The sequence below is a fragment of the Staurois parvus genome, unplaced genomic scaffold (genome assembly GCF_062004578.1).
Source record: "Staurois parvus isolate SC_StPar_1 unplaced genomic scaffold, SC_StPar_1.0 ptg000387l, whole genome shotgun sequence".
In the NCBI taxonomy this organism is placed as follows: domain Eukaryota; kingdom Metazoa; phylum Chordata; class Amphibia; order Anura; family Ranidae; genus Staurois; species Staurois parvus.
In genome coordinates, this window is record NW_028318183.1 from 4,906,122 (window position 1) to 4,930,428 (window position 24,307).

Here is a 24,307-nt window from a genome sequence, read left to right on the forward strand (position 1 = left end):
ATTTATGTTTTGTTTTTTTCTTTTCTTTTTCAAAGCTTAATTGAACAAGCTGAAGTTAGAAGCTGATTGGCTACCATGCACAGCTGCACCAGATTTTGCTCTCTTAAGCTTTAGTAAATCGGCCCCAATGTGTTGAAGACAGACTGAGAGACAACTAGCATTTTCATTACATCATCTGCAGTGGCAGTCTTTATATTTCTCCAACACGTTGTCTTTACCAGACCAGAAACAAGTTAGCCTTCCTGAATGGCCCTTAAAGACTTTATCCACCCAAAAGTGAGATTTATATATTCGTAGAGAGATTAGTGGGCTAAGTCAACCCGTAATTTCTTATGGCTTGGCCTCTGCAATAGTGGGATCTCTCCTATTGTGGCGTTTTTCTGTTGTATAATATTAATGTTGTATAATATTAATGTAAAAATCTTAACGGAGAGTATGGCTATTGTTGCTGTGACAGCAGTTCAGACCCAGGAAGTCAAGCGCAAGAATTTCACCAAGAGATTCCTTTGAGAGATTTTATGAACTGTCAGGGATTTTACTCTCAAACATATGCTACAAAATGGAAATATCAATTTTGGGTGGGCTAACATTATAAGTCATTCATTGAAATGTCTGTGGCCTTCCTATGCCTTAATAGGAGCTGTGAGGACAGATGTTACCAGTCACAGCCAAGGCTCCAGTTGGGGCTGAGGGCTTCTACAGCTTCACTCCTGAAAGTGACACTGGTTCCAAACTGCTTAACTCTGCAATGTAACACAATGCCAGTATGATCACTGCCTTGGTTGTGCTAGGTAAAAGCTGTCCTGAAAGGTTCTGTATAATGCCTTTTTGAGTAAATGACCATAGATTATCTTTTCTCTAGCACAGTTTTTTGCAAATAAACTGAAGTAAAGCAGAAGGTTAAGATGCTTCAGCTTCTAAGACTACAGATATCTGTTTGCTGTGTTTGCTGTTCATGGACCTGCTGTTTGCACAGTAATAAAAAAAAGTAATAAAATAATGACACTAATCAGGCAGGATTGTTATGTTAAAATGTGATCCATTTTGATGGCAGCCAATTTTGAAATGTAGCAGAAGAGTGTGCCTTGTGTCTCTAGCCAACAAAATGGTTGCTTTCATTTGTGGACAAATTAATATAGAACTGAGAAGCAAACTGTTTTTAGGAACCTATAGACAAGAATATAGAAAACATAGCTACACTGTTTTCTTGGTGGCTCTGCTATCTTATATCTTTTACAAACAGGTACACTTTATACTAGGGTGCAATAGCATCTAGGTTGTTAATGCACTGATAACATTAGAAATGGTGCCTTATTTGGGGTATTTGGAAGCTATCTTATACAAATACATGGAGGACATGCAAACTCCATGCAGATACAGTCATTTGAAAAAGAAAGTACATCCCATGGAAATTGTTGACTTTTTCAACATGTTTGACAGGCAGACATTAATTAGATCTCGATTTGAAAAGGTGTCTACAGATAAGTGGTCTACTTGAATAAATGACACATAACAATAACATGCTGTATTAATTATCATTGTCTAAATGAATAAAAACACAGATTTGTCATATGAAAAAGTAAGTTCAGCCCTACATTTACCACCATTTCAAATGAAAGCAAAACTTTACCCATAACAAGTGTTGTTTAGCAAGGAACATACATTCCACATGAATAATTATGTTACCAAAATTAGTTTGTGCTGTAAACTGCCTCCAGCATTGTTCCTGTGTCTGCTTGCAGGAGGCTGCCATTTTGCTGACACCCAGAGCCCTTGAGCAGCAGTAAATAGGCTGTCAATAGATTGGCCTCTGTTGGCTTTGTTTTCAGTACAGTGCCAAAAAAATAGAGCGAAACTGAGCATGTGCAGAGCAGGGTTAGACAGTGCATTAATGGATTTTAAACAGTATAGGCACTTATTTTTAATGTTTTACATAGCTATACCTGCAAAAGGGGTGTAATGCAAACAAGTCACACACAATACACAGGTACATTTAGCCAGCACTTGCACCATAAATTATTCTAAGCATGTGAGAGACTCACTGCCAAATGAACACCTGCCCTGGCATGTAATAGCATTCACTTCACACCCCAATAAATAACAGAATCCAACTGCAGTACTCTTGCACTGTCAAATCTCTACTTTTATTATCGCACAACACACAGGAGGATATATCTTATAGTCCTCACAATCTGCATAAAAAACACACACCAATAATAATGTGAGCATTACAGCATGAAATAGACACATCTTTTGACAGTGTCACAGCATAGAATTAATACATTGCCAAAGCTATGGGAAGGAACAGACCCCATCGGAACCATAATGCACAGGGGGTCACGGAGAAGCCTTAAACACGACCAGTTCGATGAGCCCATATAGCCCTGGCAAAAATCCCAGCGTCAAAGTGTGCCTTTTCGTAAAGGAAGGCCCCCAATTTGACCGCGTTCAGGCCCCTCATTATTTACCATGTTTCTGGCAACTTTTCCGAAATGGGTGGGCGCCACGCTCACTCCAGGAGGAGTTAGCAGAAAGGTTCCGTTAGTCACACCCAGCCACTTTACTGGCAAACAATGTCTTATCTCGTAATATCACACTTTTGCCACAAATCAGCTTCTTATCTACCCTTAACTTAAAGATTTCTAACTTCTTAAACAAGTAAACATTTTTAAATTCACAAACAAGTTCTTATCTAATTTAAGCAGTCTAATGTAACATTTTTAGATGTCACAAACACGTTCAATCTCACAAACACTTCTTATCTGCTTTAAGTAGTCTAATGTCTTGTGACTCTGTTCCTTTAGCCTAGAGAAATGACATTGATGTCCTTTTCTCGTGCTTCTGGCATATGGGCAAGGATATTTTATTGTAAAAATTCCCCAAGAAACAAAGGGCCCAAGGCCAAAACATTTCATGGGCATTACAAGGGGGCAGCCTGAAGTGATCTACAGGATCACTAAAGGCTGAAGGTTTTTTTTTTTTTTTGCCTTTTATGCATGAAGGTAAAAAACCCTTCAGTGTGAAACTCCCCCCACAGCCCCCCTAATACTTACACCCGATTGCAATCCAGTGCTGTTCATGAGAGCAGCTGCTGTCCAAGGTCTCTCCCTCCTCATTGGCTCAGACACAGCAGTGGGAGACATTGGCTTCCACTTCTGTCAGTCTTAGCCAGTTAGTGGGGGTGGGGTTGAGCCCTGCTGTGTGTGTCTTATGGACACACAGAGCTTGGCAAAGAGGTGAGAACACATTAGTGCCCCCAGAGCAAGTGGCTTAGCATTAGGGAGGAGCCAGGAGTGCCAGCGAGGGACCTAAGAAGAGGAGCAACGGGGCTGCTCTGTGCAAAACCATTGCACAGAGCAGGTAAGTATGACATGTATGTTTTTTGTTTTTTTTGTTTTTTTTTTTTGTTTTTTTAATCAATTTAATTGTCTGACTTCAGTTCCATTTTAAATTAGAATGCAGTGTTCCAGATTAGGTGCCACTGATTAAAGGGGAGTATGCAGATGACACCGGTTTTATTTAAACCTCAGACATCTAGGGTATGGTGATTCCTTTGCTGTTGATGTGTAGCGTCGTCATGTCAAGGTCAGTAGAGCTCTATTTAAGGTCCTCAGAAAAAAGGTTGTGTATGCCTTAGAGTCTGGCAGGGGATTTAAAAATATTCATGAATGATTTGAAATCAATCATTTGACAATTTCAAACAACTGCTAATTTGGCCAAGACTGGCCGGTCCAGCACATTCAACTCGAGCTGTTCACTGATGCTAAAGGAAGTCTCCAAGGGCTATTGTGGGTTGTTGACACAACTCTTGCAACAGTCAAAGTGCATCCATGTACAGTTAGAGATTGCTTCAATCCAGCCTGTATGAGAAGTGTAATGGAAGAAAACCTTTGCTGTCCAAAAAGAGCAAGATTACAGGTTGCCTTTAAACACATAGGCAAAGACCAGGTCTTCTGGAAGAATGTGCTGAAGGCTGATCGAAGATTGAGTTGTTTGGATACAGTAATAATATATGTTTGCTACAAACCTAAGACAGCATTTCAGGGCAAATAAATACCAACTATGAAGTGTGGTGGTGGAAATGTTATGGTTTGAGGTTGCTGTGCAGACTCGGTAGCTAGCTCGCAGTCATCGAGTCAACTATACATTCTGCATCATATGCTTGATGACCATGTGATGCCATCTATCCAAAAGCTGAAGCTGAACCTCAAAAGTGATCCTTAGCACACTAGCAAACCCACAAGGAAGTGGCTCATGAAAAAGAAATAGAATTTCATGCACTACTCTAGTCAAAACCCTCATTTGATTCCCATAAAAATGTTTGTAGGGGAAATTTCAAACTGGCAGTTTGTGCAGGGAAACACATGAATATCTTGCAACTGAAAGAATTTTGCATGGAGAAGTGGTCAAAAATTTCACTCTATGTCAGACTGGTGGGCAACTATACCATATGCCTTTTCTTCCACAGGGGCCATTAGATTTTGTTTGTTTTTCTATTCACATTAATTACCTTTTATCTATCGGCACTGTTTAAATAAAGATCTAATGTTTGCATATTCAAATACAGTATGTTCAAAACGTCAACAATTTCAATGGGGTCATACTTAATTTTTCACATAACTGTAATGCTACTTGAACCCAGGTCCTTGGTACGAGTCTGACATGCTAAGCATTGCTGCCAACTTCAAGGTACCTATTGGCTACTAGAATAGAAATAGGGGCTTCAGATTTCTACATTGATTTGTCCATGCCAGTTATAAACTAAGCCAATCTGTTTAAATTGCATGCAGTGGCTCTAATTTGCATAATTTTAGTGAATGTGAATTTTTTTTATTGATGCTGCATACCTATTTACGTACTGCCAATGAATGTGTGTTTCCAAATGTTTACATATTTTTAATTTTTATTGCTGACAGACCAGTATTTAATTTTTTTTTTTTTTTTTTTAAATTATGGCTGCTTCTTGTTAATTGCTTTGCTGACCGGCAGCAATGTTCATGTTTAATGACAACATTTTAAGCTGTACTTGTACTTGAGACACTACAAAAAAAAAAAAAAAAAGCTAAAGCTCCTCATTTTACATAAGGTTTTTAATTTATTTTTTTTGTTAACCCATGTTAATATCTGGAGTTTTTATATTTTTTGACACTTACTAAAGTTGTGCCGTGTAAAAGCAATAAATCGTTTTTAAGTGCACTGAGAATGCAAATAACTTCTTGTACCGTGTGATGTTAAGGTGCTCCTGAACCGAACTGGTGTAGGCATGGATTTACCTTACTAGTAAATCAGAAGCTGCTATTTTGACTGTTTGTTTTCCAGTGTTGTGTGAGTGACACTGTATAGAAAGTGTGTGGTGGTTTAATTTAGTCTACCTTTAAGGGAATGTCTACCCAAAACTGTTATTCAGTGATGGGTTGAATAACCCAGTAGAATATTTCCCATTGACTTTGGAAGTCCTAAAAGTAGTGGATTGGTCCACTTTCCCTTCTACTAGGCCTGCCTTCCTCAACCAGGGTTCACCCAGAGGTTGTTAGGTGTTCCTTGGGCAATGAGCAATTTCTGCTTATCAGACAAGTAGCCACAGAAACCACTAATCTTTTTAGTTGTCTGTGGGTGGGTGAGTTCTTCTCACTGACCGTCATACTAATGTACCTTGAACTATGGATATAGTAAATATGATTGGGGGTTCCCGGAAAACAGAAACCTGTTTCAAGGTTTTCTCTGTGTTAAAAAGATTAAAGTTGTAACAAGATTGCTGCCACTAAGATCCCCAATTTATTTTGAAGCAGCAATGTTTCTTGACAGTTCTCCAGCCTATAGAACTAAAGCGGCTAGAGCTAAAGCTCCCCATGCACTTGTACTGCACTAAACTAAAATGTACGAATATGAATTCTAAAGCCGGCAGAAATAGAATTTAATATTATTGCCTGTATTGGCTGCATTTTTGGCTTACCTTTTAAAGTATGTCTTAAGGCAAACCCTTTTTTCCCTGTTTTGGATAGAATTCTAAATAATCCCTTGCAGCGACACTTTCCACTCCTCTGAAAAATGATTTGAAGAGTTTTTCAGAGGGTGGCTGACAGAGGGGTAGGAGGTAGTAGGTTACCTCACCATTGCATGTTTTAACACGAAAATACTTTGCCGCAAAAGCATGCGTTTTACTGGGCAGTTGCGAGAGTGAAAGCATGTCACTAGCACACCACAGATCTCCAGAACAGGTCCAAAGATTTGGTGATCACATCATTTCTGATCCACGCATCACATGCCTGATGAGGGAGTCCTGTATGGCTCTAAAACATTGCTTCTCTTATGATGTTTTTGCTGAATAAAGCTGCGGACTCTTTCTGGATTTTCTGTGGTGTGCTGGTGACATTCTTTTGCTCTGATTACCTTCAGTTCCAGCCAGCAGTTGCTGCAGTACCCATCTACACTCACAACCACTTTTCAGGAACATGTGCATTGGGAATAGAATGTTGGACTTTCACTGGGCAGCCCCATTCACACAAAATGATAACCAGCTGACATGTTTGGCGGACAGTACCAGTGCAAAAATGATTGATGCTGTGAGCACACAGAGGTGCCGGATATTGCAATTCAATTGGGGATTAACACAAAGACCACTTTAGATTTAGTTTAAAGTGGTAGCCTAGTCACATGCAAAATCTCTTCCTGGCAGCTGTGTAGCTGTTCACATTCTGTAGCCAATATGAAGACAGACAGGAGAATGCACTACACAGCAACCAGAAGAGAGCTTGTGGTTTATTCCTATAAACCAGTAGGACAGGTGATGTGAACTAGAAGTACACTATATTGCCAGAAGTATTGGGACACCCCTCCAAATCATTGGATTTCGGTGTTCCAATCACCTCCATGGCCACAGGTGTATAAAATCAAGCACCTAGGCACGCTGATTGCTTCTACAAACATTTGTGAAAGAATGGGTCACTCTCAGAAGCTCAGTGAATTCAAGCGTGGTACCATGATAGGTTGCCACCTGTGCAAGTCCATCCGTGAAATTTCCTTGATACTAAATATTCCACAGTCAGCTGCTAGTGGTATTATAGCAAAGTGGAAGCAACTGGCAACAACAGCGACTCAGCCACGAAGTCGTAGACCACGTAAAATGACAGCGGAGCCAGTGCATGTTGAAGCACACAGTGCGCAGAAGTCTCCAACTGTCTGCAGAGTCAATAGCTAAAGATCTATTGTGTGGCCTTCAAATTGGCACAAGAACAGTGCGTAGAGAGCGTTATGAAATGGGTTTCTATAGCCAAGCAGGTACATCCAAGCCTTATATCACCAAGTGCAATGCAAAGCATCGGATGCATGGATGTAAAGCACACCATCACTGGTCTCAAGAGCCTTGGAGATGTGTTCTCTGGAGTGATGAATCATACTTCTCTGTCTGGCAAATCCAATAGACTTGTGTTGGTTTGGTGGTTGTCAGGAGAACGGTACGTGCCTGATTGCCTTGTGCCAAGTGTAAAGTTTGGTGGAGGGTTTTTTTTTTAGGGGTTGGGCTTGGCCCCTTAGTTCCAGTGAAGGGAACTCTTAAGGCGTCCGCATACCAAGACATTTTTGGACAATTTCATGCTCCCAACTTTGTGGGAACAGTTTGAGGATGTCCCCTTCCTGTTCCCACATGACTGAGCACCAGTGAACAAAGCAAGGTCCATAAAGACATGGATGAGTGAGTTTGGGGTGGAGGAACGTGACTGGCCTGCACAGAGTCCTGACCTCAACCCAATAGAACAACTTTGGGATGAATTCGAGCGGAGACTGCAAGCTGAGCCTTCTCGTCTGACATCAATGCCTGACCTCACAAATGCGCCTCTGGAAGAATGTTGAAACCTTCCCATAGACACACTCCTAAACCTTGTGGACAGCCTTCCCAGAAGAGTGGAAGCTGTTATAGTTGCAAAGGGTGGGCCAACTCAATATTGAACCCTACGGACTTTCATGGGATGCCATGAAAGTTCATGTGCATGTAAGGGCAGGCATCCCAATACTTTTGGCAATATAGTGTATCTATGCGTGGGCACTGGGAGGTGTTTGCACTCTGGACAGCTACAGGTGCAATTTAGGTTACCTAATATAACATTTGCCAATTTGGTATACCTTGGCAGCTGTGAGAAGAATATCTTACCCCACATTTTCCACTCTCTCTAAATTGCACAATAGTGCAGAAAAAAAATCTTTAGTGCATCACAACACACAATTGTGAATGTTCTGTGCATTGCATTGCCAAAAGTATTGGAAGAGAAATTCTCAGGGCTCATTAACTTAACACACTATGTGTATGTGTTCAAGTGAACTGGAGGTGTGAAATTCAGTGCATGGCTACCTGTGGTGAGTGCAGCATTATAGCACACTGTTTCATAACTTGTCCCAAAATCAGCACCAGTGTATCACTTTTTTACTTTTTTTTCTGGCCTGCATATGTTCAAATTTTTTTGGCATGCAGGTTCCACTGTGGTAACATATGGTTTTTATATATCTTTTTTGTAATGAAAAAAAAATATGAACAATTTATGGCCAGCTTAGGTTCCTAGTAATCAGACTATGCAGTATTATCAAGGTTATTCTATTCTCATGCATTTAGTTTAGATAATGAAGTTGGTATTACAGGAATTAGGACAGTGTTATACTTTACTGCTGTTAACAAACACTGATGTTTCTTTGTAATAAAAGCAATAGTAGATCTTGTGGGGTTGATTTGCTAAAACTGCTTCACTCAGAATCTGGGGCACTTGTGCATGGTAGCCATCAGCATCTAGCCTCAGCTTGTTCAACTAAGCTTTGGCAACAAAATCTGGAAGCCAATTGGTTTCTATGCAGAACTGCACCTGATTTTGCACACTCCAGCTTTAGTAAATAAACGTGTGTGTGTGTGTGTGTGTGTGTGTGTGTTTGTGTGTGTTGCTCTGGAGGAAATATGTTTGTTTTGGGTTTTTTTTAGAAATCTGTAACAAAAGTGGCAGTTTGAATCAGGTTATTCTGTGAGCGAGGTTTCCTTTCTTATACAGTTAGGTCCATATATATTTGGACACAGGCACAATGTTAATTTTTTCAGATATTTACCAAAAACATATTCCAGCTATAGTTATATAATGGACATGGGCTGAAAGTGCGCACACTCAGTTTTAGTTTGAGGGTATGTATATCCAAATTGGACAAAGGGTTTAGGAATTACAGCTCTTAAGAGTAGCCCCCCCTTTTTGTTTTTAAATGGACAAAAAGTAATTGGATAAATTAACATAATCAAATAAAATGTTCATTTTTAATATTTTGTTGAGAATCCTTTACTGGCAATGACTGCCTGAAGTCTGGAACACATGGACATTACCAAAGACTGGGTTTCTTCCTTTCTGATGCTTTGCCAGGCTCTAACTGCAGCTGTCTTCAGTTGTTCTTTGTTTGTGGGTCTTTCTGCCTTTAGTTTTGCTTTCAGCAAGTGAAATGCATGCCCAATTGGGTTGAGATCAGGTGATTGAATATTCCACTTATTTTCCTTCAAAGCTTCTGGGTTGCTTTTGCATTGTGTTTTGGATCATTGTCCATCTGTACTGTGAAGAACCATCCAATCAACTTTGCTGCATTTGGCTGAATCTGGGCTGACCGTATATCTCTCTGAACACTGCAGAATTCATCCGGCTGCTTCTGTCTCCTGTCACATCATCAATAAACACCAATGACCCAGTGCCACTGGAAGTCATGCATGCCTATGCCATCACAGTGCCTCCACCATGTTTTACAAATGACGTTGTGTGCTTTGCATCATGAACTGTTCCAAACCTTCTCCACGCTTCTGTCTTCCCATCATTCTGGTACAGATTAATCTTCGTTTCATCTGTTCAAAGAATGCTTTTCCAGAACTGGTCTGGCTTTTTTAGATATTTCTTTTGGCAAAATCTAATCTGGCTTATCTATTCTTCAGGCTTATAAATGGTTTGCACCTTGTGGTGAACCCTCTGTATTTGCTCTTGTGAAGTCTTCTCTTGATTGTAGACTTTGACAATGATATTCCCACCTGGAGAGTGTCCTTCACTTGTTTGGATGTTGTTAATCAGTTTTTCTTTACCATAGAGAGGATCCTGCGATCAGCCACCACTATTGTTTTCCGTGGACAACCATGCTTCTGTTATGTTACTCACCAGTGCGTTCTTCTTTCCTCAAAATGTACCAAACTGTTGATTTGGCCACTCCTAATGTTGCTGCTATCTTTTACCTGCTTCATTGATGAAGAAATAACGAAGGAGTAGCCCACACCTGGCCATGAAACAGCTTTTGATTCAATTGTCCATTTACTTTTGGACCTTTCCTCCAATTTGGATGTACATACCCTCAAATTAAACCAGAGAGTGTGCACTTTCAGCCCATATCCATTATATAACTATAGCTTGAATATTGATACATACCTGAAAAAACTAACATTGTGCCTGTGTCCAAATATATATGGACCTGACTGTAGATGTTATAGATGAGGTTCAGTGGGCTTTATTGAAACTTTTTTTTTTAAACAACCCCAATGTTATATTTACAAAATAAACAGAAAGCTCTTCTGTATTGAGAGCTTTAAGTTTTCAGCCTTTAAAAAAATATGGAAGACGTCTTGGCGGAGCAGATTGCATCCAAAATAAAAAGGTATGCTTAAAAAAAAAAATAGGAGCCTATCTTCCTATCCATCATGGTAATGATGATGCAGTGCTGGGGATGATAAAAGTAGGATGAGCACCAATAGCAAACTGCCCCAGATATCTACATAAAAGCAGCCCTCTCACTTCAAAAAACTGAAAATGATTAATTTAGAAAAAGGCTTTGCCATTTTTAACATTAAAACATCTGTTTGGTACAAAAATTTTGTAGGAAACGCAAAGCTGGGGTTGGTGCTTTTTAGCTGATGTGTGCTTAAGGAAATATAAATGTGCAGTGACACCAGAGACCCAAACCTGCCCAGGGAATCTTAAGGCCTTTCTTGTTTACCTTACCATAAACAATAGTTAATCAGATGAGAGAGAACCCAGTCTGTAACCCTGTCTTCCTAGTGAGTGGTCTGTGGTAGCCCATGGACAATGTGTTCATCACCCAGGTCTCCTAAATTCAGCAGGTTCAGAAGATCATTATATAATGACAATTTAATATTTGACAATGGTGGACAAATTCATATTGAATTCAATTTGGTCTATCTGTAATTCTAATGTTTAGTAGATATATTACTCAAAATAGTTTTTTGTTTTTTTTTTTTAATGAATGTGCTGGATATCCAAAACGTTTCAGGTAGTAAGTTTGCCTATTTTTTGAATCTTGTTGTGACACTTGGTGTTTCCAGCTTTTAACATACAAGAAACATCTGCATTGTCTTGTTAATCAATCGATGACTTGCTACAACTGACCAATAAATTGAATAAACACTTTTTTTGTTTTGTCGTGTTCTTTCTGCAAGTGTAACATTTAGTTAGGATCAATCATTTGTATATTAGAATTCGCTTCGCTGTTACATGGTGGAAATAGTGCAGGAATTTGATCTGTGAAGGTCCACATTTATCCAGGTCATGCTACAGCTAGCTAGTTGTAGATAATCACATTCAGCTGGACTTGTTTTGTAATATTGAAGATGTTTCACCACTCGTCCAAGCGGCTTCCCTAGTTAAAATAAACTGAGCTGAAGAAGCCATTGGTCAAACATCTTCAACATTACACACCAAGACCTGCGGAATTTAACTACCACTGGCAAATGCAGGAACTAGGTGTGTAACGTTTTCCTAGTGGTATCACATCTCTGCTTAAGTTTTCTTTACTTTTGCAAATAAGAAAAGCTTTTTTCCGTTGCCTTTTTTGTTTTGTTTTATTTCTACTCTTCACATTAGGGCCTCGGCCTTCACTAGGAGTTGGGTTTGGAGCACCATTCGGCTCAGCTATGAGTTCTGGTCTACAACCAGCTGGCTTGGGCTCTTCAAGTATTGGAGGTACCTTTTTCCATTCTCTTAATTCAACATCTTACTAGCAGATGCTTGTGTGAAAAACGTTACTTGCAAATCAGAATTTCACCTACTGGTTTTAGTTGAAAAGGTAAAGCTGAGTCAGGTGTTGAACTTTTATATTTGAAATACAGTTTGCTAATCAGCAGGCCCAAACGTAATGCAGTCGGGCTGCACTCTTGTGTTGGCCTGTCATAGATATTTCCTTTAGGTTTCTGTGGTTCTGATGCTTCTGAGGAAGTTGTGAACCACACCATTAAGCAACAACACTAAGTGGTTGTTCAAAAAAAAAAAAAAAAATGCCAGTTTTGTTGCCGTTTTGAATGTTGCAGTCAATTCAAACCACCTTTAGCTTATATCTATGCAGGTCCTCGTTTATCCAGGCCATAGTATATCTAATAGTCATTAGTTACATTTGACTGGATTTCTTCTGTAATGTTGAAGACATTTTGCAACTTATCCAAGTCACATCTTCAGTTTGAATTGAAGAATTGGGTTCTATAAGTTACAAAATGTCTCTATTTTTCACATAAGTTAAAAACTACTAATAGACATACCGGTAGCTTACCTGCCACATACCTATGTTCAGTTCAAACCTCAAAGAAGTATTACCAGAAGTTGAAAATCACTGAATCCCCCAGAGAACCCAGTGCACAAAGCATTTGGTCCTTCTTTTGATCCATACAGTGGTTTTGAAACAAAACTAAATTTCTGTCTGTTTTGGCTGTAGGTCCACCCCAGACTGAAGTTTAATCTCTAGCCAGTACTGACACTACCAATTTATCTTCATTCTGCTGTCCTCCATCTAATCTGGCAGTCAAGTGCCTCCTCTCCCACCTCCTTTGTGCTTAAAATATTGAATTGTACTAAAAGGAAAGACAGGCCAGCCATTCAAGTGAGAGTAGTAGCTGGAATATGTGGTGAGTTTATGGTTTTATAAATGAAGGCTGTCCTCTCCAGCTCGCTGTCATTCATAACTACACAAGCTGAAAGCTACTACTGAGGTCTCTCTACTGAATAGCTGATGGCTGTGATTGCAGTAAAACACAGATAATCTGGTGGCCATGGTAAACATTGTTAAAGCAATACCCAGAATATAGAAGAACAGAATGCACTTTCTAAAAGTACCATCCTTTCCCTTAACACAGTAGTAAACACTAAAAAAAAAAAAACACAGCTACATCCCCAGTTATAGTAGGGGTGTGTAGACTTTTTTTTTTTATATCCACTATACGCACAGGAGTCTTGGCTGTGGCACACAGCTGCTGCTTGCGAGAATATCTCCTTTAAACTGTGCACATTTACGAGATATTCATTTTACCTACCGGTAAGGTTACCTGTAAGTAAATATAAAATGAGAGTTTACTACCATTATAAAAGCCCAAGTCTACTAGTCCTGCCTGTAACATCTGTAGTGTATCCTTCATTTTTCTCAGTTGTGTTTTTTCTTTTTCTGCTTTCATGGTTCTTCGCTCTTCTGTGTCTTACTATCCTTGTCCACTCTTTGAAATTTGCTTGCATTAATTGACCTGCTAGAAATATTGGCTGCTGTAATTGCCCTTACCTGATTTTATCTACTCATCATGATTTTTAGTTAATATAAGGCCCCATCCCCAAACCTAAAAATTGGCAAAAGGTATTTTTTCATCAGCAGAGTATGTCCACCCTCTATTAGACTCCCTAGATACTTATCAAAGTAAGCACCTTAGAACAGCTTTGTATTTCAGCACCTCACAGTGGTTAACAACACTTTGGTGCTCCGTACTCATAGCTTTTTACTTTCCAGATGGTGGATCAGCTAAGAAGCTCTGTGACTGGTTGGAATACAAGCTATTGTAAGCTAAGTACATGAATAAGTATCCATATAATACCTGTGGTACTTTATTCATATAAACTATTCCTAAGCTCTGAACTGTGATTTTCTGAAACACAAAGCTGTGCTGAGATAAATACCTTACAGAATTACTAGAGACGATCCAATGGAGGATGGACATTTTACACTTCATTGCAAATTTGTTTTGAAAGTGTTGCCCTTCCCTTACTTTAAATGTTTTATACAAGCATTTTTGTAAATTTAATTCTGTAAAACTTTGCAGTTTTAGGATTTATTGTGCATCCCACCCCATATATAAATGTGCTTTGAAGTTAGGGTCTCTCCTAAGGCTATATAATAAATAAAAAAGCAAAAAGAAAATATATATATAAGATTTTTGGAGACGTTTTATGTAAATTATTAGTGTTAGTGTCTGTTAATAATTTATCAGTTATTAAACTAAGTCAGGTTTGCATAAGCATGAATTTAGCACTGTATTTTGCAGGTTTACATTTGCATGCTGAATGGTACTGTTCATGAGGACTCCCCCCCCCCCCCCCCCCCCCGTTCTCCTTACACTTACCTGTGTCAGATCTCGATCCAAGGATGTGCACAAGAACTCTTTCCCTCCTCACAGGGCAGATTGATAGCAGCAGAAGCCATTGGCTTCCTCTGCTGTCAATCAAATGCTGTGATTGGAGCGGGGCAAAGCTCTGCTGTCTGCATCAATGGCTGTATGGGGCAGGGCTCGGGAGGGAGCCTGTGCAAGTACCGACCTAAGCAAGTGGCATGCTGGGGGATGTTCATCTAAAGGGGAGAGGAGCCAGGAGTACCGGTGGTGGACACCAGAAGACGAGGATCAGGGCTGCTCTGTACAAAACCATTGCACCGAGCAGGTAAGTATAACGTATTTGTTATTTAAAAAAAAAAAAGAAATCAAGGTTTAATATAACTTTAAGGTCTCCAAATCCTGATGATTTCATAGATTGTATCCTGGGACAACCTGTGGAAACTCTTGATGTAGGATATTCAAATTGCCATCGTGCATCTCATCTCCCTGCAAATTTTTGATAATTGTTATGATATTGAACAGGCCTGAAACTGCCGCTGGGCACCACTGTCTTTGAAGGGACATTCAGCCCCAGGCAGAATCAGAACTGTCACTCAAATGATGCTCTGTAGTATTCCAATACTGTCATTTTATTTACATTTTGAGGCTCTCGTTTATCTGAGGTCAGGGCCAAGAGGCTGATAGTTGGAGCTCTCTCACAGCAGATTACTAAATAATTTTACATCTGGCTTCTACTTCTCCACATTTTTTGTGCACTAACAACTCTGCTGCAACTGGCACTTAAATTACCCTGTGGGTGCACAGACAATTAATTGCTGATCTTGCCTGAAATTATAATTTTTACTCCTGCTGTCTATTGTAGCAGCAGTACCAAAAAAAAAAAACTGGTAGGAGTTCAGGCATTGTCATAATCTGCAGATCTAATGCCTCTGAAGGGCTTTTTCACACTCCATATGCTATGTAATCTGATAGTATAGAATGGGAATGTGGATTACAAATACACTTTCAATAGATATTCTATGTTTTAGCTGTTTGAAGTTTTTTTTTGTTTTTTTTTTTGATGCTCAATATTGTAAGTCACTTTACTGATAAAGGCATTGGGCTACAACATTTTTCCATGTGAACTGTAGCCAATGCTAGAAAGCAGTTACCCAAACTTAAAATCGATAAGGACTGACACATTTTCATGTATTCCATTTGTTTATTTTTTCTTAACCATGTAAAAATTGCTATTTACAGATGGCTTGCTAGTCTTACTCTTTCTGAAGCCTTACTCGTTGCTGTTTGCATGCTGTATTTATCTTCAACTAAGTGAGCTCCTTTGCATTAAACTAATATATCTGTCCAGCTAATTCAAGTCCTTCACAATGCTGACTTTATCTAGCTACGAATTTCAAAGATCTATTTAATGGTGTTTTTTTTTTTTCTTCCTCTTATATGTTGATTATTTTCTTTGTCACTATTAGAGAAGGAAAGTTACTTGAGCAGGCAAAAATTTCTATCTTTCATCAAAATAGATCTTTTCAACCATGTCTAGCTAACTTGGATAAACACATATGGTGACATTTATGCACAGTGTTTAGGTGGCATTCACCTTCTTACGCCATTTTGGAAGTGTCTCTTTAAGCCTTAAAGTGTAATAAACCCAGGACCCTGGATTCACTATATCTGGTCTGCCACAGTATACAGAACATGGAAGTGCAATTATTTTAGTAACTATAAACTGCTAAATACCTTTTCTCATCCGCATTATATAGCAGTCTTGTGACTTCTATCAGTGTCCAGCTGAGAACTGGTTAAAGTTTGTAGGAGGAATTTTCATTCTGCTTTTGACTGTCCCATGAGGCTGCATGACTCCTGACACTTCTGTCTGGATAGTGCTGATTGGCCCTGTGTTGATCACATTAAAAAAAAAAAAGCTCTAGGAGATATGCATCAAACTGAGCATGTGCAGAGTGCCTCCTACAGTTCTGTACTCTCAGCAGATGGATTGGGGACAGTGAAAGAAGGGGAGGATCAGAGAAGACAGGATCAAACAGCCTTTTTACACATTCGATTGGGTTAACCCCTTAGGTTCCACAGTGAGAATAAAAAGCATGCTTTACTGCCTATACAGACTGATTTTACTGTTGTGGGTTAAGTAACCCCTTAAGGATTATTCTGTACATTGTAGCAAGCAGATTTTGCTTAGGTGCTCCTAAGAGAGGCCAGATTTCCTTTAGGCATACTTGTATTTAGATGTTGTAAAGGTGAGGCATTTTATATTTTTAAGGACGAGTTCACCTTTTACACGTCACTCTGCACTCACCAACTGAGTGCAGGGTGTTGTGTAAAATTCTTTCCTTCCTTCCTACCTAACAAAAAGTTCCCACCAGCTCCTGTTAGTTTGCATCACTACAGCCCCACTCCTTCCTGTGGGTGGAACATTCCTTATTGTAGCCATCCTATGAAATGAGGCTCATCAATAAGGATGAATAGGGCTGAGGCATGAGTGAGCATTAAGAGGAGGACCTGTCAGTGATGTTTTCAGGAGAAAGACTGTGTGATGCCAGACAATGCCATACAGTGAACATCCCTGAACGTTTACTAAACGTTTTCTCTACGGTTGCCTTTAGGTATGTACCACGCTGTTTTGTACATCAGAACCTGTCCTGGGGAAAATGTATAGTATACAGTTCATTCGTAATGTTTCATTTTGGCATTTGTATATTTCGCATGTAGTTTGATATTTAGCATATAGTATCATCTAATTAGTATATACTGCTGCGTACAAGATATCTATTTTTTAACATCAGCGAAAGTATTTTGTCCTCTCCTACAGCCTTGCTACAGCATGGCATCTAACCAACTTGACTGCTAATCTGCTCAACATTAAAAACACGGTTTCCTACTAGGAGGGCATATTCCCCAAATTGGGGCTTACCTCTAAGTGACCTTTGACTGTATGACTGTTTTCTTAAAGTTGATGTTTAACTTGCTTACCTTTTAGCTTCCCTGGTCTACTCTCTTCGTGCTAATGATTTTTTAAATCTAACCTTTTACGTTTTCATTACATACCCTATTTTACACCCAGTGACGTCACCACTGGGTCTCTGTGCTTCTCTATGCAATGCAGGCAGATTAGGTGGAATGGACCATAATGGTGCTGTACATAGCTTCCTTAAAACATCACAGCATTCAACTTAAGTACTCCTCTCAAGAAACCTCAGAGCTGGCTCTTGTAATGAGTTATGCAAATATCAAAATGTCTTGATAGGTGGATGTGATTCTGGAGCATTGGACATAATTAGGCAGGGTGTATTTGTATGCATGCTGCTGTAGGTAATGCTCACATGTGATGATGGCAGGATGCTGAGACTCCATGGCTGAAGTAATTAAATTACAGTGAATGAAAAAGGTATGCCAGGGAAAGTAAGAATGGAGAAGTCTAGATCAGTGTTTCTCAACCTTTTTTCAGTCAAGGCACCCTTTAAAATTATGCACAGTTTTGAAGCACCCCATTCTAAAATGTAAAAACCGAATAGTTTTATATAATGCAGCAACATCCACACATGTAGGACACCCAACATAAGAGGTGATTAATTCTTCCAGATCAAATACACGTTTGCACACTGGATCTGACTAGTATTTCAATGTTTCTCTCAGAGGGGCAAGGAAGAGACAAACTAGGATGCTGTGCAGGCACCTGACATCCTCATCAACTGATGAAATTATTGGTTGTCAGGACACCTGTGGCTAGAAGGTCGTGATGGTGCACAATGAAAACCTTTGGCTTCGTGTAACTAAAATGCAGGCTTTTTCCACCTGCTGGCTTGCATACAAGTTTTAGGCAACTTTTAGACATTTTGGAAAGGCACCCCTAAAGAAACATCAAGGCACCCCAGGGTGCCTGGACACCCTGGTTGAGAGAGGCTGGTCTAGATAATACTAAACATCCTCCACTCAGGTAATGAGGTGGGCTCTAGCTGACTTGCTGCAGTGTCTAATGCACACTGTGAGAAGCTCACAGTGTGCAGTGGAAGAATTTTTAGTGCAGGATAACAGCCCTTGTATAACTGTCCAAGACTGAAGGTCAGCTTTAATTGTGCTCAACATTTTCCCTACTGTGGCCCAAATGCTGTGATAGGTTATTGAGAAAGTGGTGCAGCTTCTAAAAGATCTTCCACAGTCTACTAAATTGTCATATTGACTATCTCATGTATCAGATCTAGACATGTTAATTGAGACCTTTTTAAAACCGGTTTCTAAATGAAAAGTAAAATGCTGGCACGTTATGAATCTTAAATTTGCCTTTAGACATTTTCATAAGCACATTGGGACAATGGAAGCAGAAGGCACTCTGTTCTGCAAATTTCCTCTATTGTAGAGCTGGTCTGCCCTCTCCCACCCCTTGCACCATCTGGTTGACCAGTCAGGGTGGGCATCACAGTGATGGTCCAGCTTAGGTGGGGCAGGATAGCTGAGCAGCACAACTTCATCTGGAAGCACAGGGATTTGCATTAGGATGCCACAGGTGAACCTAAGATTCTCATGTTTGAAGGTAAGCCCGGGCACTTCCAGGTACCAAATTATAATTATTGACCGCTAGCCAAACATTGGCAGGCACACTTTTGTGTGCTTATATGTACATAAAGATATTGTTAATTTCCATAATCATCACTTTAAAACTAGGCCTAGAACTAGATTACCAGTATAGACAAGTTGCGCTCTGTTCCATTTCACATTATCATGTTCATCATATAAACATGATTCAGGCCTTGGAGGGGAGTTGTTTTCACAGCTCTCAGGAGGAACAAGCACTGTGGTAACCTTGCCAGGGTGATGATACTTATTCAGAGTTTCTGAACAGAGTACGATCTAGGATACACAGGCCATTTTTATTTTTTGCTGTTGAGTGATTTTACCATTTCATTGACTATTTCACTCCCCAGATTGCTGACATATTCTGCAACGTGTAGCAAGAGAGTAAGACAGTCAGCTTTATAATCGTATTTAACGTATGCCTGTACAACCTAATGAGATATAATTGGTCCATCAGCAAATGTTCTCATTTATGTTTTGAGCTTTTTGTACTTTAAAGGGGTTTAAAGAAAAACCCAAATCTTAGAAGGCTTACCCCTCCCATGGCTGACAAATTTTTTTGGATGACAGTTACAACTACAGGGTTCACTTTCAATGCCATTGTTGATGAAATCTAGTCAGTTAAAGCAATATTAAGTCAATCAAAGGTAAGTCAATATTCTGCAATTCCAATCTGTCAAGTCATGTCAGTAACCATGGGATTTGGGTAACTGCTGTTAGATAGAATTCTCCCATATTATTCCAAGATATTCAAGTATCATAAATGATTTCTGCTTTGCTTTGAAATCTAATTTAAGGTAGCATTAGACATAGTGGGCTTTCAGGCAGTGAGAGTAAAGCTTATTGTTGTGGAATATTTTGCTTTTATTAGTTTCTGTAAACTGCTCATATGTATTCTGAGTTTTTTTGTTTTTTTTTTTCCTTTTTGCTATAAGCGTTGTTACATGTGTTCAATCTAATGTTGTCCCACTAGGATTTGGAAGTAGCTCGGCTTTCGGAAGCAGCTCATCTGGTACCAACTCTTTTGGCTTTGGAACTGCAAATAAACCATCAGGAAGCCTCAGTGCAGGTTTGTATTTCCTTTAAAACAGCTTGTATGTGTAAAAATAAGCATGATGGACCTTCTTTCTCCATCGTCCACAGGAATTCTGGAACTTTTGGGTAAACTGAACCTATCGTACAGTTTTTAAGTGAAAGAAGGTTATACTGACAGGAGGCTAGGACACAGCACATTAAAAAATTGGAAGCCAGCCTCTGTATAACCCCTTCTAACCCTTCTCTACCCAGCATGCCTCATGGTTTTTTGTACTGTCTTTGGAGGTTGTTTTTTTTTTTTTTTTTGTTCTTATAACACTGCTGGTAGTTTTTTCCTTGATGACTTCCATCAAGAAATCTACTTGAGCTGGTCATTACGTAACAGTTATTTGGATTAGCAGCCTCCTCAGCAATAGATTTAGAGGCTGCTTTCAGTTGCCTATTCCACCTCTTTTGGTGGTGTTTTAGTTCACAGCACGTTGCTGGTGCATGTTATTTTTTTTTGGGTTGAGTCTTTCCTCTTGGTGGTGATCTCTTCTGCCCTGGTCTGAGGATCAGGTTAATCCCCCAGTGATCTCCCATAGTTGTTGGCAGATTCCCTTGTCTTTAAGGGGATTTCACCTCATCTGGTTCCTTCCTGGGTGTGTCAGCCCGCCCCCCCTTCCTTCCCCAGTTGAACTGCTTTGGGACATTCTGAATTCTTGTATCCTTCAATGGCTGGTGGCAAAATAAGAATTTTGTACTTGCCATAAAATCTTTCTCTTTTTTTCTTTGAAGGACACCGTCTGTTTTCTTTTTGCTGGCCCTGTGTATGCTTTTTCACAGCATTGAGATATGCTAGATAAGAGGGGGTTTTCAGGGGCTGGCTTATGGTTTTCCTATATGCCAGTGTTTCAAACTCCTATAGGCATCAATATTATTCTACTGCTTCTGAATTCCTATTTCCCTGGACTCAAAGAAAAAATTTTTATGGTAAATACAAGAAAGAATACTGGTGGCTCTGGATTAACTTAAAGAGAAACTAGTTAATCAATTTTCTTGTGTAATATTGTAAATCTCCACTTTAAAATTGTTGTAGTAGAGCAGTCTTAACGTTCACTTTCAAGGACTTCTTTATATTTTTTTCATTATTATTGTATTCTCTCCCAGTCAGTGCAGAAGTGCCAGGCTATAAAATCAACCATTTTTTCAGCTTGAGCTCAGTTGTTGAGCACTAAGAAAAGAACATTAAACATTGAAGGTAAAGCGAAAAGGTGCAAGAGAACGTAAGAAAAGCTTTCACAATTTTCTCACCTCCCACAGCATGGACATTATGTCAGTTGTCAGCCCTGAGTTCAAGCACAAGGCAGGCCATCTTTTACATTCTGACATTACACTGACAACTTTGCTCTGAAAGGACGAGATTATAAGCACAAAACACACACAAACACACCCCTGATAGGCAATACTATTATAATTAAGAGTGTATATTCAGTTTTTTAAAAATGGCCAGTCTAGTGAAAAAACACAAATGAGCCCTTTATGCCAACAGTTGACTTTTCACATTGCCATAGTGCAAAGCAGTTTGAAACATGTAAAGATTGTTAAAAAAAGACTCCCTTCCAAAAATATGTATATTCCAATATACAGAGCATCCCTAGAAAGTATATACAAATGTCTGTATAAAATACAACCAATCATAACATGAAGTCAAATCTGTAAGTAGCAAAATGAGGAAAAAAATTAATTACAAAAAAAGACCATCAGAACTGGTTCATGTGGCTGGAGAAAAAAAACCCTAATGTCTTTTTTTGTTCTTTTTTTGTTTTTTTGAGACAGAGAAAGGGACTGAAGACAGTCCCTTTTTCTGTAACCTGGGCTGCACTGTAATGAATGGGATAGGAATCTGTGAATGAATAGGATGGAGGCTCTATACAAGCTACTGATCACTTTGTTCATTCAGAAAAGAAAAGGGGCCGCTAAACACATGTTTACCGCCCCCCTCCTCCCTTGCTCTCCATCCTGATCAGGATCTGTCACTGACAGATCTCCAGTGTCCTGGGCAGCTGCAGCTGGTGAGAGAGGAGGAGGGAAAGCCAGCTAGAAGAGCTGCCTAGGGGGGGATGGGCACCAGAGATCGATGAGTTAGGGGGGTGCTGAATGGGGGGTCCCAGCGGGGGAGACACATACACACAAAAAAAATGTATGTGCCGGCGAGAGTGGCAGTGGAGGGATGCTTGTAATCGCGTCGGATCCACAGAGATCCATGCTGGCGGGGTGTTGCTGATGCTGGGAGTAAGAATCTGTGCTGGGGGGCAGCTGTGAGGGCAGGAGACTGGTGGTGGTGGGGGGAAGTGTGCATTTCAGGGGCTGCAGGAGGGGAGGAAGCAGCAGTGAAGGTGGGGGGAGGAGGGGGTTTGGAGGACATTTTTATATAGTTAGTCTGGCTGAAAAAAGACAAAAGTCCTACCAGTTCAACCATTAAAAAAAAAAAAAAAAAGTTATCCTACACCTACAGTTGATCCAGAGGAAGACAAAAAAACCCAAAACATGATCCAAATTGCTCCAGCAGGGGAAAAAATTCCTTCCTGATCCCCCGAGAGGCAATCGGATATTCCCTGGTTCAACCTTACCTATAAATGTTAGTATCCAGTTATATTCTGTGTATCTAAGAAAGAATCCAGGCCTTTTTTTAAAGCATTTCAAGGAGCTGGCCAGAACCGACTCTTGAGGGAGTCTATTCCACATTTCACAGCTCTCACTGTGAAGAAACCTTTCCATGTTTGAAAATTAAATTTCCTTTCCTCTAGACGTAAAGCGTGCCCCCTTGTCCTCTGTGATGACCTCAGGGGGAATAACTCTACACTGAGTTCACTGATGTATTTATACATGTAGATCATATTCCCCCTTAATCTCCTCTTCTCCAGAGAATAAATTCAGTTCCTCTAATCTTTCCTCATAGCTGATCTCCTCCATGCCTCTTATCAGTTTGGTTGCCCTTCTGCCCAAAACTGAACTGCAGATGAGGTCTTACTAATGATTTGTACAGGGGTAAAATTATATCTCTCTGGAGTCTTTACCTCTTTTAATACAAGAGGGGATTTTGCTCTCTTTAGAAACCGCAGAACCCCCAGATCCTTCTCCACCATTGATTCCCCCAGTTGTACCCCCCTAGTATGTATGATACATGCATATTCTTAGTCCCCAAGTGCATAACCTTACATTTATCAACATTAAACCTCATTTGTCACATAGTTGCCCAATTAAACAGTGCATTGAGGTCGGCTTGTAAATTGTAGACATCCTGTAAGGACGTTATTCCACTGCACAGCTTGGTGTCATCTGCACAGACTGAAATGGGATTTTTAATCCCAGACCCTATATAGTTTATAAATATATTAAAACGTAAGGGTCCCAACACTGAACCTTGGGGTACACCACTGACAACCCTAGACCATTCAGAGTATGAATCATTAACCACTACTCTCTGAATACGATCTTTTAGCCAGTTTTCTATCCATTTACATACAGATTTTTCCAAGCCTGTAGACTTTACCTTACATATTAGCCATGTGTGGGGAACTGTGTCAAACGCTTTTGCAAAATCCAAGTATACCACGTCCACCTCCACCCCACTGTCCAAGGTTTTGCTCACCACCTCATAAAAAAAGATCAGATTTGTTTGACAACTTCTGTCTTTCATGAATCCATGCTGTCTGTTGCTTAAAATATTTTTTTACAGCAAGAACTCATCTGTGTGGTCTTTTATTAAACTCTCCAGTATCTTCCCAATATATTCCCAGTATATTTTAGGTGAATAGCTCTGATCAAATGCTTCTTAGCCGCTAATCAGGGCTATTGTTTTGTTCAGCAGAGTCTGCTGAACATTTTTGCTATAAGTTCACCATAAGCTTATAGCAGAGGAGGAATGTAGGTCCATACGGTGTACAGGCCTGACCTGCTGGAAGCAGTGCTGTAGGTCCATACGCTGTACGGACCTGGCAGTGAATGGGGATAAAGGTGCAAATCGAATTTACTTGAGCGGAAACATGCAGGACAAACTGCAACATGCAGGATATTGTCAGAATACTTCCATGAGAACCGGCTCTATTGATTTTTAGATGGATTTTGAAAGCATAATGCAATTAACCTTCATTTCTTCATCCTTAAGTAAATGAGCCCACAGGTAAATGTTACAATAACTGTTCTAAGGGGGCACCCACTGAATACGCAATGGTTCACCTATCTGGGACATTCTAAATCAAGGATGCACAACTAGACTTCTCATGCTCTGTGGTGGCAACAAATTTTGTAAAGAGGAAATCATTTTGATTAGTGAAATGCATCTTG

The 24,307-nt window shown here is 39.8% G+C and overlaps 1 protein-coding gene across 4 annotated transcripts in view; it reads left to right on the forward strand.

The window, feature by feature from the left end:
• The window catches only part of NUP58 (nucleoporin 58), a 90,807-nt gene that overhangs the window by 61,751 nt on the left and 4,749 nt on the right, over positions 1-24,307 (forward strand). For 2 of the 4 annotated variants that reach the window (XM_089685815.1, XM_089685817.1), the window contains exons 13-14: positions 11,868-11,966; positions 19,917-20,012. In XM_089685815.1, coding sequence (XP_089541941.1) covers positions 11,868-11,966; positions 19,917-20,012 — 195 coding nt within the window. The remainder of the gene's footprint in view (positions 1-11,867; positions 11,967-19,916; positions 20,013-24,307) is intronic. The other 2 variants (XM_089685816.1, XM_089685818.1) reach the window with 1 other exon arrangement.